We start from the raw sequence: 18016 nt of genomic DNA, 5'->3' as shown, positions 1-18016 counted from the left end.
AACAATTATTACACATAACACCAATACAGATCATCAAAAAACGTGGCTTACACCTAACAGTAGCGAACCCCAAAAATAACTAGTCCACTCGACGCCCGCCGTTCCGGTGTATAAATCCGGAAATAAAACAAAGGTGCCCGCATCGTGCTCATTTGAAACGAAACAACTGCCTGTTGATAAACAAAACACAGACGTGTTTAAGTGGTATAGCCGCTATGTGGGCTGCCGTTATGTACTTTATAGACGTCGATATCTCGAGTACTTTCGTCTTTTATAATCAACGGACGATGGCAAGCGGAAAATAGTCATTCCAGAAGGACTCTTGCTATTTTTAATAGCACAACCCGTAGGTCGTAGGGCCAAGTTTACTAATTTCATAGGTTCCTGTTAAACCTATATAAAATATATCTAAATTATTTTTGAGCTCTTAATGACACAAAATGAAAGTAAACGATTTTTGTTAGTTTTGGGTGCAAATCAAATATTTTTATGCGAAACGGAGGCATCAGAATGCAAACAAGCTTCAGGCTAGCATTTCTTCCTTCTAACATTGAGTGCCTTTTAACTAAAGGATTGAATCGTTTCTAAAGGACTATTCTAATAACTAACCTTTATTAGTCTAATTTAAAGGAGCACTGAATAAGCATGCAACAATACCTACAATCTGCATAACTATAGTAAGTAGAGATGCTATAGCTAACAAATAACAATGCATTAAAGATGAAATTTTACTATACATGAATTGAAAACATGTTCAAGATCTTAATGACGATGATAAAACACAATTGAATGATTTATGAGATCAGACAACAGTCTACATGAAAATCCGGTCGAGAAAATTGCACGGAATCACGAGACAAGACCGCGTAAACATAATTTGAATAGCGGAAATAAATGAACAGTAATGGTTTTATTGCTACTGTGAAAGTTGAGTCCAAATTGTTTGAAACAATTATTGGGTAAAAGAGATAACTTTACAGAAATAAACATAATAATTATTACGTTGAGGTTTAAAACAAAGTGCTTGAACGAATAATTTATACCTACACTTTATTTATACTTTAACAAAAACTTATTATCTTTTAATTGATAAACGTAGAACAATATTAACTGATCGATAAAATCATAAATAATTAACGTTTGACGATAATACTTAGTATTGTAGGTACGATACTTTGATTAATACCGCCAAGGTATATACAGAGATAATGTACATAATACGGTTGCACTAATTAAAACACGCGTAAATGATATAAATTATTGATCAGAGCCCACATTAAGGCTCTTTTGTTTCATATAACAATGACTTAATTGCATTAATATCGCTGCATGAATAGTACCCACGTGCTCTCGCCGCTATCAGTAATGAGATGATTGGCATGACCTTGCCAGTACCTATGCATGTTATAGAGGGGAAAATAATCATTCGTACATGAATAGGAATATATTACATACAATTATGTATATTAGATCAACGGTAACAGCTGTTAGTTCGCTTTCTAAAAAATGATGACCATCTCTTGTAGATGTTTATGTTCCTTTTCGACATTATATTGAACTAACGAACTTTATATTTCAACAATAGCTAACATAAACTGCAAATCCAAATTCCAATAATACGCTTACACCAAAAACATTTGCAAATAGAACAGTTTAGGTACTTGTTTGTATTAAGGGCACGATACGAATTTCTCTGTTCACCGAGGCGTTTGACCTGACCCATTGACCTTAAAGCCTTTTCATCGAATTCATCTAACAAGCCACGAATCCTCACGACTGGTCTTGAATTTTGTTAAAACTTAAAACATTTTTACAGTAGGTAATCTAGTCTATCTTGGCTTGCAATTTATCGTATATACATATAGTTCGTTTGTATTGCATCATATTACATTTCACATGGATTTAAAATAATCTACATAGGAAAAATAAAACAATATACGTAAAATGACTAATTTCGTTTATTTTAAGCCTATTTACCTACTTAGGTCAATTTTATAAAACAAAAATGTATAATTTTTTGTATGAAGTTACAGAAGAGTTACAAACATAGGTACTCTTAACACTTCATTTTAAGATAAATAATGATAAATGTAGCATGAATCATCTTGAAACGCTCAGAGCTAAAGGACATCTGTTTCATACGTAATTTGTGAAGACGCACGTAATACCATTATACTCAACCATAAGCCTGTTTATTTATAGATTATTATAGTGCTTATGAATTTATAAGTGTAAAATCATTTCAAAGAAAATGTTAATAGTGTGATCGATAGAATTTCAAAGGCACTGTTAAAATTCCCATACATTACATAACTACAATGAACATGACGTATCTGATTAACGTTTAACTTGGAATAAATATTCCATAAAAATTAAATACATAACAAAATTGTTATGTATTTAATTTTTATTAATATATATTTGGGAGAATTAGATATAAAAAAATGTATCTGTTTGTTTTGCATAACGCATCAATAACACAAATTTGAAAAAAATAATCTCGGATTGCGTCTAGACAGTTTAATGTGAAACTTTCTTCGTTGTATTGTTGTCTCCAAACTAACTTGTACTAAGACCCATTTCGTTATAAGTGACAAATAATGCCGGCAAGTCGCAAGTGACAGACAGACAGTGATTGTCGAATGTGTCGTGAGTCAGCGCTTCGCTAAATTGCCTTTGGAGACCTTTAGGGTCAATGCGATTTTGCGAATTAACCCTGTTGTTAAATTGGGTCTGCCTTGGGCGAGTCTGATGCTAAAGCTCTTTGCGCCATTTATATGTAAATTTTATCAAGCTGTCCGTGCTATGGTTGGGCAGTTAGGTCAGTACCTACATATTATGTTTGTTGAGTTTGAAGGTTTTACATACTAAAGGATCGACAAAAACCAAACCTGGGCTTATAGTTATTACTACTTTTTTATTTATTATTTTTATATTGTAAGATTGTTACACATGCGAAGATTTTCAGGACGTTGAGGTGGTAAGAGGTAGCGCAATTATGGGTTTTTGAATAGTATTTTTAGTTGTAACCGGAGTACGCATATTATATTACGTAAATATAACACACTCAGCCTTAGCTATTAATACTAAAGACTCGTATACGTTGCTAATTTAAAAAGTAGATTATAAACTTCCACCCCAGTTGCATAGCATAGAGAAACACGATACTAAGGGGATTAAAATGACTTAAATGTTGATATAGTTTACTTGTGTAGCTCGGAAGTATGTATTTTTCTAGTTCTTTTGTTTTTCCATAGAAACAGATAGCGTATTGTGTTGTTATTACATATTTTTCCCTTATGAACCTACCACATATCAAACAACGTTATGAACCTATGAAAAAATGTACGATAGGGGCATTAGAGAATCTATCATGAATGAAATAACATATTACTACGACAACATTTAGATTTATTTTAGGAATTAGGAACAATTTGTTCACTTTGAATCTATTGGTTTAGTAGGTAACTATAGTTATCAATAAAATATTCGAAATAGTTTTCAAATTACCTTGATATCTATTTGTAATTATATCAATTCTACAGAGCGAGACAAATCAGATTTAAATACCTGTTTTTTCAGTTAAATAATAAATTACGGTCTCTATATAATATGTATAAGCAAAACAAGCAAGTTCAAATCGAATGATCTGCTGAAGCAATTAATATAACAGCTTCTGGATCATAAAGTTAATCTGAGGACACTGTTTTGAGGTCGGCTGCAATTAATGTCTACTTTATCTCGCCGACATATTTTACTTAGAAAGTGCAACGAGTTTTACTTATGTCGCGGTCGGTACAAACATAAACCGTTTTATGCGAAAATATAACGCGATCCCGTTTACTTGAAATTGATGTTTTTGTAAACTAAAACATACAACCTCCTTAAAATGTCAAACAATTTTTCAATCACTTTATTAAAGCTCGTTCTACGAAGGATGAAAGTTGTACAGGTACGCATTAGAATTTATAAGGTCTTATAAATTATTACAATGCGGTATGATGTAGGTAATATAATCAGACACGATTCTTCAAAATAACACTCCCCTAAAATCATTTTATCTAAATCAATGTCATCGCTTAAAAAACGTCGAAAGTTTTTTTGTTGTGTCCGCAATACATCATTACAAACTTGACACACATACATTACACCTAACGTTAAAAAAAAACAATCCATACAAGGAAACACCTGTTAGCTACACCACTTTTTAGCTCACAGAGTAATCAATTAGTCATACTCAATTAACTGGTTATGAAAGTATTTTAAAACGATCATTAAAATTACCATCACGCGAGTTCTTAGACTATGTGATGTAAGAAATTTGCTACGGAGCCTTGGCTCTGTGGTCCTGTAGGAAGACCATGATGTGTTTTAACAGCAGAAGCAGCATAAGAGCATGTTGATGATCTCAATCGAAATGAAGTTTTAATGGTTGTAATTTTACCTGCAGGTAAAGGTATCATAATTCTGCCAATGTGTCATTTTTATATCTGTGTAATTTTGTAAACTAAATAGCGAACTCTTCTATTTAAGCATAATCCAACTAATCTATGATTGTTTTGCTCTGGCAAGGAATAGATCGATTTACAGTTTGTACAAAGTTCGTTCTATCAATTTTTCGTAATAAATAAAAATGTTATTCGTAAGAAAACGCATTTAATGAAAATGAATTATTATGTTAAACCATTGAAATACAATGGTAATATATTCATTAGTATGTGTGATCATAAGTATAAATATAATTAGTTTCAGATAATTAATAATTCATATTTTTCTGAATTTTCACTGCGAAAAAGGCGGGGTGTTAATTGCAATGAGAAACTAAGTTGCAAACTGAGAAAGTAGATCTTTGTTTTAGATCACAAGCGCAATGTTTCATCACTTCTTTCTTAAATTTGCATTAAACGAAAATTATCAGAAAACATGTACGTAACTATATACTTATATAGGTTAAATTACTATAAGTATTAAGTTTATTGACATCGTAAAATGGTAACACACTTGTACACGGTCCAATGCCAAGGATGAACTGTATTTGGTTATCGGAACTGGTTTGTGTCGCCACTCAAAGATTTGACCCACGCAGCGCCATGTGAAACGGTATTTTTATGCAAAAACACCGCTTGTGTATGCATAATATGTCTGACTCAGTAGTTTACTGAGGCAAATGGAAATTGAGAGAAGTTTATGTCCAGAATTGTGTATTATCACTATGCACGCGTGATTTTGAAAGGACCTATCCAACCCTAATATATTATCTTATCTAAATTTCATAGAAATGTGTAAATAAAGTACAGGTTTATCTGTGTCGAATTGAATCTACAAACTAGTTAGGCAGCGAAACGGAACTGCTTTGAAATTTCCGCTGAGTTTATGCTTTTTTTTAAGCATTTCAAATCGTGTAACCACCTATTCATCTATCTACCTACTTATCTTTTTATTACATCACAAGAGAAAAATTATCGATTAAGATTACTGACAAGAAGAAGGAAAAGTTTTTACGTTACGTAATATACAGTAGCTAGACTTTTATAGCAACAAAATAAGATCTTAATTACACTCAACCGTTTGCTATTTCTTCTCGGAAAACCATCATGAATAGTTAAAAGTTGTTCGTCATTAGAATCTGCCCACAGAACTAATTATTAGTCTAGGCCATATTTTATTCTAACCAAGTTTATTCGATGAATAATTCCTACGTGTCTCAGTAACACCTGCTGTTTCAAACGAGTAGAGAAGTATAGTTAGATATACATCATAATTAATTAATATTGCTATTGCCTTCACAGCATCATTCACAACTCGTCCTCTAGGGTAGGAAATAACAATGAAAACCAACCACTGCGAAGTCGCAGGCAAACACTATAACTAATATGAATTAAACAATTCTTTTGTCCCTTGGGGTGTAAAAGTGTGGATTACATAACGCATGCATTATACATACCTGTGTTTTTACATGTACGTTGTACAATGGTTTTACAATACAATAATACATACAGTCTTTGTAGCATAGTTAGTATATTTAGAATTAGATCATAGTACATAACATTACTAAATAGTTACTACGTAAATAGTAGATACTTTATTAATGAGTAACAAACAGGGTTTTAATTAGAGCTGGATTATTGCAATTGAAATCAATAGGGTCAAATTGAGATGAGGTTAACGAATAAATCATCGCGGGGAACATCAGGGCCGTATCAATTTATAGTCCCCCATGCAAGGATGTGTGACAAGCTACATATATGAATGACGCAGGTGCAAATGCATAAAGAACCACAACTAATTGCAGAACAGCAGGCTAGGTTACCCTGCCGAGGGGGTCGCGGAAGAATTCTAACAAATACCCGCGGCCCCCTCATTAAAGCGGCTCGACGGAACACAGTGGGGTTTTAGTCGGTAAGAATCCGACATAACCCACGGCTCCTTCCCCGGGGACCGTGGGTATCTTTGGAAGATTTCCCCACTATAAAAAAAAAGGCTAGGTTACCCTATAGGTATAGGTGTTGATCCCTTTAAAAAGTTTACTTTGTTAAGTCTTCGAAGTAAATGTTTCTACTAATAGAAGGCAAATGCCGCAGTACCCCATCTAATCTTCTCTTATCATTTTCATCTTTTATGTCTTGTCAAAATAATATGCGGTATAAGACCATCCATATGCGGGTTATGTAGGTACTATGGCTTTAGAATAGGTACCTATGCAATAATTGTAATAAGCTAAGGTAATAACTAATAAGTATTCCGATACTACCTACATTTATTTCTTGTTCCATTAAACAACAAGTAGATTAAATAAAAGACTTTCCATATCAGTAATTTTAATTATCGTTATCTTTGAAATTCTTCGTATATTGTTAAATGATTCAATTGACGATAACAGCTAATAAGTAAGTTATAAATAATGCATTGATCGATATACGATGACTGCATTTTTATTCCTGTAGGTAAAGAAAACTTCGAGAAAATACAGTCATTGCAAATACATGATGGCAAAATAGCTGTTACATATATAAATATGCCCTTTTCATCATTCACATCATTCGATGGAACACAAAATTCCAATAGATTAGGAAAGGGGTGCAAGACTCCCTGTTTTAAATGGCACTTTCCTTTTTCAAAGCACCAAGATTAACTGTCTCATTCAAAAGACACAGACACGTTATGAAAAGTGAAGTCCCATAGATAACACTGCACTTCGCTTCTTCAAAAGAATACTCCCCTTGAAAGGATGTGTAGGCGGTATTATCTATTTCAACAACACAGCTACTGTTCCACTGTATAACTTTTCAAGAGGACTGTACTCAGTGCAATACCAGACTCTCCCTGAGTACAAGAGGGAACAAATATAATATGAGAAGTATTGGCAAAGTACTGAGTTACAGTAGTTAGTTATTATACAAAATACATCCGCATCTAAAGAGTAAACAGTACTGACAGAGAAGTGCATTTCGATACTTATTTATGTTTAGAGTTTAGACAGTATAATGAATGATGATTTGCTTACTTTCTATGTACATATTGTAAAGAATTACACAGAACAATTTGTAACCTAGTGCAATTTCACGGAGGCATCATGAATTGCTTGCAAGTGAGCTTTCACTCTGTTCACATTAATAGCACTCACATCCTGAGACATTTTCATTGGCATATTAGATTAGAAAGTCAGCCATAAACAACTTGATAAATACCAAGTCGGTAAATTATCTGACATCGGGTCCTTTTATACAGGTTACGTAATTTCAATGGTACGCTTCAACGCTTTAATAACTATGTTCCAAAGTTCAGAAAATTAAATATTTATGTTCATCTTGTATCAAATGTATTTATACGGTGATTTATTTTAAAATAAACAAATTAATAAAGAAGAGAATTATTATAAGCAATTCTATATATACTTAATATCATTGATTATAATTTATAAGTTAATTTTCCATTAGTATTATCTACATCTGTCTGCATTAAATTATTATGATTTTTGGTTTTCCTGTTTTATACAAATTAGCTAAGCTATAATTTAAAGGTTTTTACCTATTACATATTATTGAATATCGTAGAAAAACGAATCAGAAGAAAGCCATCATTATAAATCGTTTGATACAGCTTAATCTCAATCTCAATGCTTAGCTATGCAATTTTATATCCGATTACTGTAACCAAGAGGCAAATGCAAATAGCAATTTGATTAGAAATGGCAATTTGCGTTAAACAAGTTTCATCAGCGGATGTACAGCCGTTAGTGGAAGATAATCTCGGGCTGATTGAATAACGGTTAACGAGCCATAAGGGGTTTCGACTGCAAATGGCTTAATGATTCTTTATTTATGGACATTTTATATACTGCAATGTTTTAGCGTATAAAATTAATATAGGATTTTATCAAATAATTAATAAGTGCTCAAGACATTGATATTCCTAAATTAAATTAGTTACCATTTTCTGAGACGCAAAGTAGTAGCAGTAAGCTGATGGCGATAAATATTGGGTCAGACCTATGGGCCAGACAATTCAACTGGAAGAAATTAAAATATTCCTGATTTAGACTAAATAAACACTTCCAAATTATTTCCTTACGTAAGTGACTATTTAAAATGTCATAGTCACGAAAGTATTTCGCGTTGATCGTCTGCAAACGGATAAAGCGGATGTAGGGCAGGAAGCCACACCAATAAAATCGATATTGGCTAACATAATATAGTTCTTGGTGGTAATATGTTGGGGTTTATGGAATTCAGTAATGTCGTTAGAGATTTAATTACCGCAGAATTATTTACGTAATACAATATGTAATAAAGAAGACCTCCTTCACTTGCGCATTAATCAAAGAGTACGAAACTGTGGTATAAAATAGTAAATACTAAGAACAATATTTATATTCTAAACCCACTCTTGAAAATCTTGAATTTGCTGTTTGAACAACAAACTATAATTTCACAGGATGAAAAGTAAGTGCGGATATAATTTTGATGTAGTCATTTTTTGCTGAGAGGTTACGTGTATGTAAACTTTCTCACCATTAATGTTTTGTCAAATCATTTTCGATTTTGAAACATGACCAGTAAAATTACGTACACTTTCCAAGTAAGATTAATAGGCATGTTATGTAGTCATTAGATGCATCGTACTGTATTATATTATCTCTATAGGTTTAATGATTGATATGATTAATTTCACATTCGAATTTCTCTAGCATAAAGTACAGAAAATTGACTGCATTTTTATCATAATATCATCGACCTATGAATGAACATTATCAAAATGTAATGATTTTAGTTCGGGTGGAGTTGATACGATGAAAAATTAAGTTGGAACTCGGAACTTATTTCCAAAAACAAATTATTTACCTCACTTCAAACTTGCTTTGGCTCAGGAAATTTGGAAATATTTAAGGTCACTAAAAATTAAGAAAAAGTGGCAGTATACCTACTGTAAGTTATCAAGGTTGAAGGTAATACAGTTGTACTTTTCCGAGAAAATTAACAGGTTAATTTGTAATTGTCAACAAAAAGAATACCTATTATATAAACAAAATTTATGGAACTACATAAAAAAAAAATCGAATATTGAATAGGTACCTATTCTATTTTGTGTCACGACAGGCAAACTATGTGCCTTCTCATACTAGCCGTTGTCGTGGCTAGGTGTGAGGGGGATAATAAATTCAAAACCTAGTTAGGATATCCGTGCTTCCGTCGACTAGCGAGGCATGACCATTGCTTCCGGCAGGGTTCAAATGTTTTGTTTACATCGCTTTATGGTATAGCTGACTCATTAAGCAGAGTCCATTTGGAACCCCTTATTTGTACAGCCGCGTGTCTCATTTGAATGCCAAGAATACTGCAATGTAAGCGTTTATAATATACACGTAATTACTTTTTATCGTCGAAAATTACGTCATTCGCCTTTGAAATTGCTACAAGCTGATACACCGATTAACCTAAGAATTTGAGTACCTAATGATAAAGTAACAAATTCACAGAATTTTCGAATTCGAAGAATAAATAAAAAAAAAGCTATCGATAAGAATTACATTGCTGAATTGAAGGAAATATGTACACATATTTTAATTCAATCTTATTAGGTAATTCCCTAATCCCAAAAACAAGGTACACGTAGGAACAATATCGGTCCGGTCAGCTTGTCTGTATATTTAATATTATATTCAACTGAGATAATGCTTTTAGTTATCAATTACACCGCAGTTTGTGATAAGCTTCGATAAGATAACATAACAATGGTCTTGATCATTAAATGCACTTCATGGAATTTTGTAATGGTATAAAAATACATTTTAGTAATCATGAATCATATCATTTCGAATCAATAGGTATACCGTAATATAAATATGACTTTTGAACCTCCGTGTACACTGTACACCCAAATACCGCGTAAATCAATAGATAGAATAGATGTCATGACGTCGAATGGCGCGGTTTTAACCGATACATTGACCTCCCCAAAAATGTTGAATGTTATTTGTTAGGAATGATGTAAAAGTGGACATAAAATATAGGAGTCATTAATTCCTTAATTTGTTTATAAATTCACAATTTTAATAGTAACAACATTTTTAGGTTTACCTCTAAAACAACGAAGTTATCTTATCTCCAATCGGATGATGAAACCTTTGTAACAAACCAACCACGCCTAAATAAAACAAAAAATACATTTATAAAAAATATAAAATGGTTTATTTTATTAAAATACAAAAGTTTCTTAGATTATACAATATTTTTACATTTGGCGTCTATTGCCGAACGAAATACCCGATTGCTGTCCTTTGTTTGTCCCATATTGCAGAGAAATGACATTTTGGCCAGCTTTCAGCTGTTCTTCACTGAACTCTCGAATATTCTTGTCAGCTTCTTTAGGTCCGAAGGCTGGCAAACCATAATTTCCTGCTTTCCTTCCTAGCGATTGCAGACAAATGATGACTGAATATAAGTTTTGTTTCTCCCAAAGGTCGATCGTCTGGAAGGTTTCTTGGGGGGGTACTCCCAATTTGACTGCAGCTTCCAAGAATGCATTGATGTTCTCCATGCATTTGAAAGCCATGGACGATTGGTTGATTTTCTTGACGATACCGTCCTGGAATTTGTTGACTAGCTTGCAGAGCAGAGTTCCATCCTTGAGTATTTCATAAAGATTATCGGCATCGCCGGAGGTGTTGATGTTCTCACCTGTGACTGTCTTGACCCATTCGAGTGTTTCGAAGGCGATGTCGTTGTTATACTTGCTGTTGATCCTGGCTTGAGCCTCAGCGTTGATGCCGGCTTTCCCTGCGCGGAGTTCAGCCATGTTTTGTGTTGACAGGATTACGGACGCGTAGACACTGAGCTCCTTGTGATAAGCAATTTGGTATCGGCTTGGTGATATAGTGCTATGATAGCGATTATTTATCGATATATGAGTATGACTTCACTGTAGATATTCCACTTTATTGAGTAGAATAAAAGATTACGTGTTGATATTGTATTGATAATTAAACTGATATTAAATCAAAAAATAATAATAAAATAGTTGGATCATAAACAGCTAGGATATCAGTTAATGGATACTTTAAAGTTTATAGCTTCAAATTAATACAATAAGTTTGTTAAAATCTTTGTCATAATATTTCCCATTTCTGTTTCATTAAAATCAGTCAGTTAGTCAGCCAAACTTAGTATATATCTGAGTTATCTGTTATTTGTATTTGGTAGGGAAAATCGTATAAGTTTGAATTTTTTTTAGCCAAAGTCTGGCCCAATTGCCTCGCGGCTTCGCGTTACGACAAAGCTTCTAGTCTCTAGGCATGAAGTGTGCTTAATTTGAGATTTGTGTTTGTAACCACCTATAATAATAACATGTTCTGGTTATGCCGAAGGTTATATAATAGTCTAAAAATCCGTTAAGCATTATTTCGTGGAATTTTTGCAATATCATTCCCTTACTTTATGGAATACCTTGAATTCATATTATTAACTTTATCTTTTACTAGATATTTTTCATAAAAAAGAAGTCAATATTAAAAATATATTTGAAACATTCACAAGTTGTTATGTCCATACAATATATTATATATCATATTATTATCAGATTATTATTGCATTGGTGTTAGAAGATTTTGGAAGAATAAGTTTTTTCGGGTTATTGTAAATTTGCCACAAAGTTAATTCGTCACGTTTTTAAAACTCCATACATTGAAAGTAAATTCGTCACATGCCTTAAAAAGTATGTGTAAGTTCGTCACAGGTATATTCGGGTTATTGTAAATTTGCCACAAGTAGTAAAGTACCGCCAGCAAGCAAGGCAAGTGAATTATACCTGTCAGCCTGCGATGAAACCAGCAATATAATGATTTACATTTTAATATTACAGTCATCATTCACATAAGGTAAATTCATCAATAACATAAGGTAAATTCATTATTGAGTCAAATTGATTTGCGCTTTTTAAAAGTTTGAAATGATTTTTTATGTATTAGAATTTTTATTTTTATGGAAAACGAAAGTTGACTTATAAAAATAATTAATCTGATTTTAACTGTGATTTATTAAGTGTCATGATCATGAAACGCGCTAGTCTGTTTGAGTTTTGATTTTTATTTGCTTTGTGTTTTTCTAATATTATAGGATATGATTTAAGTAAAGTAAGAGCAATATCTTTACTTGTTAAAATAAAAGAATAATATTTTATCCTTATTTTTAGGATCCTTATCCTTAGGATTGTTATAAATTTTGTAGAGCCGCTTTTAGTTCATTGCATTTTAAAAATATTTATAGAGAGAACTGTGATTTTTACCATTACCTATGTAGAATAATGTAGATGTTAAGTAATACTCTTTATAACTGCTGTGAATTTTTAGAACATATACAAAATAGATGTTCCTTGGTTTTTAGCAAAATTTATCTTTGTTATGCTTTTCCTTATGTTTTTACAAAGTCCATCCAACCAAAACCAAAATCTAAAACTGATTAAGAAATAAACATTTTAAATTAATTTATTGTTTAATTTTTTTGCTATCTGTACTTAAATTATCGATGTGACGAATTTACAATACTTGATATTAAATCGTGACGAATTAACTTTAAAAAAATAAAAGTGTGGCAAATTTACACATACTTTTTTATGTGACGAATTAACTTTGTGGCAAATTTACAATAACCCGTTTTTTCCTAGTATAGAATAGGTAAATAAATTACTTACATTATATTTAAAATGAGCATACAAAGTTATATTATTTTTCACTAAATACCCCATACAAAAGAAACTTGCAATTGGTGGTCATTCATGTAACGCACTAATATATTGTATAAAGGTGGAATAACTGAACATTATCTTCCCTTATTATACATTTATGACACCTATTAAATTGTTCTAGATCAATAAAAGTTATCATTTATGCTTTTGATTATAATTTTATTGATAAAGTATGTGATCAAGATACTGTATGACATTCAAATGCACACAAGTAAAATTGCAACTGCATTTATAAAGTATTTTCATTTTAAAGAATACAATATCTACGTATTTTTATTTATACAGCAGTAATAGGTAACCTTTGTGTCCAAGACAATCAGAGATAGGTAGAGATAGTTGTGTCCGAATTTCAAATAAATTATTAAAATCTGAATAAAGGCGACTTGAATATAACGAAATTAAAACTTGATAATAATATTTAACTACTAAGTTGAATTAATGACTAAAGTATTGAGTCTCCCAGTTAATTGAGTTTATAATGTGTTATTATTTTATGGTTTCGTAAAACAAGAACTGCAGACTGTCTATGTGAATGGTAACCAATATCATGGAGATATAATTATATGAATATAGTGTGTATTGTTTTAAAAATATTAATATCACTATAATAATATATACTTGAGTAATTCTGAATGGGAATGATTAAGTACATATATTATGATTAATTATCATTTTAAAGAGAAATTCCTGTATGCCATCGGACTGAAAATACAGGCATTGTTATTAAAAACACTATGGCCTTAAACGAAATACAAAATTAGACAGGCTACATGAAAATCGTTTGACCTTGTATTACAAAATGTTGATAAATTTACATTGTTTCCACCAAACAATACAATTGTAGCACAATGGCTTGTTTTAAACAAAGAAATAGATGCTATCAAATTAACTGATAATATTTTATAGATACCGTGAAATTCAACACTGATAAGTGTATAATAGAAATAATCCAGAATTGCTTTTGTTTTTTGATATTAAAACAGTTTTGTGATATTAAATAGTAGGTACTTTTATTATTAACCAATTGCGTAAAATCATGTTAACTGTCAATTATAGAGGCCCGTTTGTAAGTTAGTTTCGAGTAACCTAACTCTAGAACTAATTTTGAAAATCCTATCAGCATTACAAAGTTTTTTCAAGATAATTTCTGTTCAACTTAATAGTTATAAGCTATTTATTATACCTAGATAAAAGACATTGCTTGAAAAAACTGAGTCAAGGATTTCTGTCTTACAGAATATGTAAAACAACCAAAACTTGTATTAATTTATTGATATCATACAAGATTCTTATTAGTAAATGTAATTTTAAAAAGCTGCTACGAAATAGAACTATCACAGCACACTATCTATACTAATATTATAAAAAGAAAAGGTTTGTAGTTATGTATGTATAAACTACTGGACCGATTTTGATGAAATTTGGCACAGACAATCTTTAGACCCTGAGAAAGAACATAGGCTACCTTTTATTGCGAAATATGTACCACGGGCGAAGGCGGGGCGGACCGCTAGTATTGAATAAAACTAATTGTAAAGCAACATATTTTGAATATTTGTATATTAATGGATCTCAAACATAATGACTAATTAGATAAGTTTGTTGTATAAATTATTAGTGTCTAATAAGAGGTTTGTGAACATAGTTTTTAATTAGCTTTTTAATAATTGATTCACTAATAATGATTACAATAAAATACAATAATTGTGAGTGAGGTGAATATTAGTTATGTAATTCTTAAAGTTAGTAAATGTAAGAACACACTCTGCGAATCATTGAACAAACAAATCTTAGTAATTAGATCTGAGAGGGTTATTTTTACAAAAAAAAAAATGTAACTAAACTATAGGTATTTCAAACAATAATGCGATATTGAACAATTGCTGATAATAAATTATCTATTAGTGTAACCTTCACGCTTACTCTCAATTAAAAAACTTCTCATAAAACCTTACACTATTGTAGTTTATGGAAATTTACATATATTTACATACTGAAACAAGTTTATGTGCCAAAACTATAGTATAAAAATTTACTGTTTGCAATTTTACACGTAGATAAAAGTGATGATCATTTTGATAAAATATTTCACGTGTAAAATCATGTTTCTTTGATCTAACTTACGAAAGTTTGAAACTTATCTAAAATTTTGAAAACTTACCGGAATATTCTTTTGTAGATTATATATTTTCACAGGCCACAGTTGATTTTAAAGAACAACATTCATTTTATCAATCCCACACAAAAACACTTCACTTTCACAAATTAATAAAATAAAACCTGCATTACCTAGCAGTAGGTTGACTGCGCGGCGAAAAATTGTTGTCACTTGTCAGTAACTTGACAAACACTACAAACAGAAGTCAGCTTGAGTCAGATTAATTCAGAAAGTCAGAAACAGCGAAACAGCGCACAGCGGTGTGTCGTGGTAACTACGCAATAGGCATTCGTTCTGAAACCACTCTCTTTCCTGATTGGATACTTTACAATGTCGTAACCGCGTTTTGATTGGTTACGGAGCCAATGTATAGTACAGTGCGTGGTTCAATATTCGATGTATCGATAATGTGTTTTATATTTGAAATTTAATAATCAGATGTAATTATCAAATTTATAATAGAAATTATTTATGTCTTACGATTTATATTTTTAAAATAACACTTAGGTATATAATATATATACATAGTTTTTTGGTTATAATGGTTTTTGATAAAATTATATGTATTCCTTAGAAATTGCAAATCTCAACATAGCAAATGAGTAACCATAAGTTTGTTGTAATAATTAATAATGCAATAATATTTTCAAAATAGTTCACTTTATTAATCTGAGCTTATCGATAATAGTTTTATGACATCTAAACAACACTATAAGCGTTCACGTCAAAATGGGTTTCGTTCTAAAATCTGAAGTGTCAATTTGTGAATACAAAATGTATTAAAATTTATTACCATTAAAATTTAAATTAATTAAGATCTTATTGTTGTTGTCATTGATTGTTGTTTAAAAAGTTTGATAGTTATTTATATATTTAATAACTTAATAAAGATTAGTGGTTACAAAAATCTTCTTTATACAAATTACAAAGATGAATCCCTTTCCCAATTTTCCTTGGTCACGGCCTTAGGCCAAGGCATCACGCGCGCGCGATTTTGCTAATAGTATTTTTTTATTGTGTTTGTTATTAAAAAGATCTTATTTTTCGCCAAAATGAGTACTTAGATATAATTATTAAGAAAACTTAACGGCTTAGCTTTACGTTTCATGAGGGCAAGTGTCTGTGGCGTGAGAAGGGCGTGAGCTAGTATTCTAAAAAAAAACCGAAGAAATTAGAAAATAAAATATTTACGATAAAAAACGACACAATCACAGTCAGACAATTATACAGAAAAAATATTTCGGCAAGTACATAGGTACTAAATCCTACGTAAACGTTTTTTTTTACTTTAAACGTAAATTGAGAATTTTAATTGATCAATCTTAGTTATCATAATTCATATGTTAACAGCTAAGATTGATAAATTGAATTCATACTTAATTATGTAAAACAAATGACGGGTATTTATAGGATAGACAGGTTTCACAAACAATATTGCAAAAACGGCAACGGCCGTTTAAATAAATCCCGCGCTCGCTCGACGCTCGTTCAACGAGAGTAGGTATACACGTGGTATACACTATACAGGGTGTTATCGTTAATAGGCGATTATTCTGTAACCAGGTATTACAGATATCAAAAAACTTTAAACTGATATGGAAATTACTTAACCTGCAAATAAAACGAGAAATACCTAAAAAATGAGCACGTCACTTCAAAAATCTGCTATGAATACAAAATGTACGGGAAATAATACCTATATGTATTTTTAAAAATTTATTTATTTTTTATTTATTTATTAATACTTTATTGCTCTTAAAAATTACAAATTGAGACTTAATCTAGGATACATTGTAACAAACGGCGGCCTTATCGCTAAATAGCGATTTCTTCCAGACAAAAATTTATTATGGGGACTTTCGATATTAGTTTAAAGTTTTTTGATATCTGCAATAGTTATGGAATAATAGCTTGTGCACACTTTATTGTTATTATATTTCGTATTGCCCTTCGTTGGAGCGCGTCTATGAGGAGCCATTTTATCAGCGAATTTTAAACGCGATGTCCATGCTAAATATGACGTAGGCCGTGCGTGCCTTGAGAGAGACAGGTCTACTTGCAATGGAATAACTTGAACAATTAGAGATCTTTATTTTAAACAATGTCAACAATAAGTGGTCCTCGGCGCAGGCAGCACCGACAGATATGGCTTTGCAAGTGTTTGCAAGAAGCGCTGGAAGATTCATAGAAAGCACAGTTGTCAGCGGCGGACGGCGCGGGTGCAGGACGAAATACAGTCGTTTGAGAAGAATAGTTTTATGAATATTGCGTTAAATGGGGTTGTTGTTTTTGTATCGACGCAACCATAGATACCTACCTACTAAACTAGTAGCGCCTTCTTACCAAATGTATGTTCCACCTATACGGTTTGAAATAATAAAAATAACTACGTTAGAAACAACCGACTTCAAAAACGGAAAAGTACTTTTAGTGTATTTTTAAACACGAATCACGAATCAAACTCGATAAAATTGAGTCAATATATTGAGTTCCTATGGCCACCTTCCGATTCCATCATCAAATCTCTATGTCATGATAATGTTTCATCGCCATCAAATTTACATACGTACTACGTAGGTATACAAAATTTCAGCTCAATCGGTTAGCGGTAACTGGTAA

The 18016-nt window shown here is 31.6% G+C and overlaps 2 protein-coding genes across 5 annotated transcripts in view; both read right to left on the bottom strand.

Annotated features, from left to right (window-relative positions):
* The window catches only part of LOC123693044 (myosin heavy chain 95F), a 37489-nt gene extending 21882 nt beyond the window's left edge, over positions 1-15607 (bottom strand). For 2 of the 4 annotated variants that reach the window (XM_045637951.1, XM_045637952.1), the window contains exon 1: positions 15401-15607. The gene's annotated coding sequence lies outside the window, so the exon portion shown is untranslated. The remainder of the gene's footprint in view (positions 1-15400) is intronic. The other 2 variants (XM_045637949.1, XM_045637950.1) reach the window with 1 other exon arrangement.
* On the bottom strand, positions 10662-11360 carry LOC123693046 (myophilin-like). Its single transcript, XM_045637953.1, has one exon. The coding sequence runs from the start codon at positions 11293-11295 to the stop codon at positions 10732-10734; it is 564 nt and encodes a 187-aa protein (XP_045493909.1). The 5' UTR covers positions 11296-11360; the 3' UTR covers positions 10662-10731.
* Positions 15608-18016: the final 2409 nt, after the last annotated feature.

Source organism: Colias croceus, chromosome 7, assembly GCF_905220415.1.
Source record: "Colias croceus chromosome 7, ilColCroc2.1".
NCBI lineage: Eukaryota > Metazoa > Arthropoda > Insecta > Lepidoptera > Pieridae > Colias > Colias croceus.
This window is presented reverse-complemented; position numbering and strand designations above follow the sequence as displayed.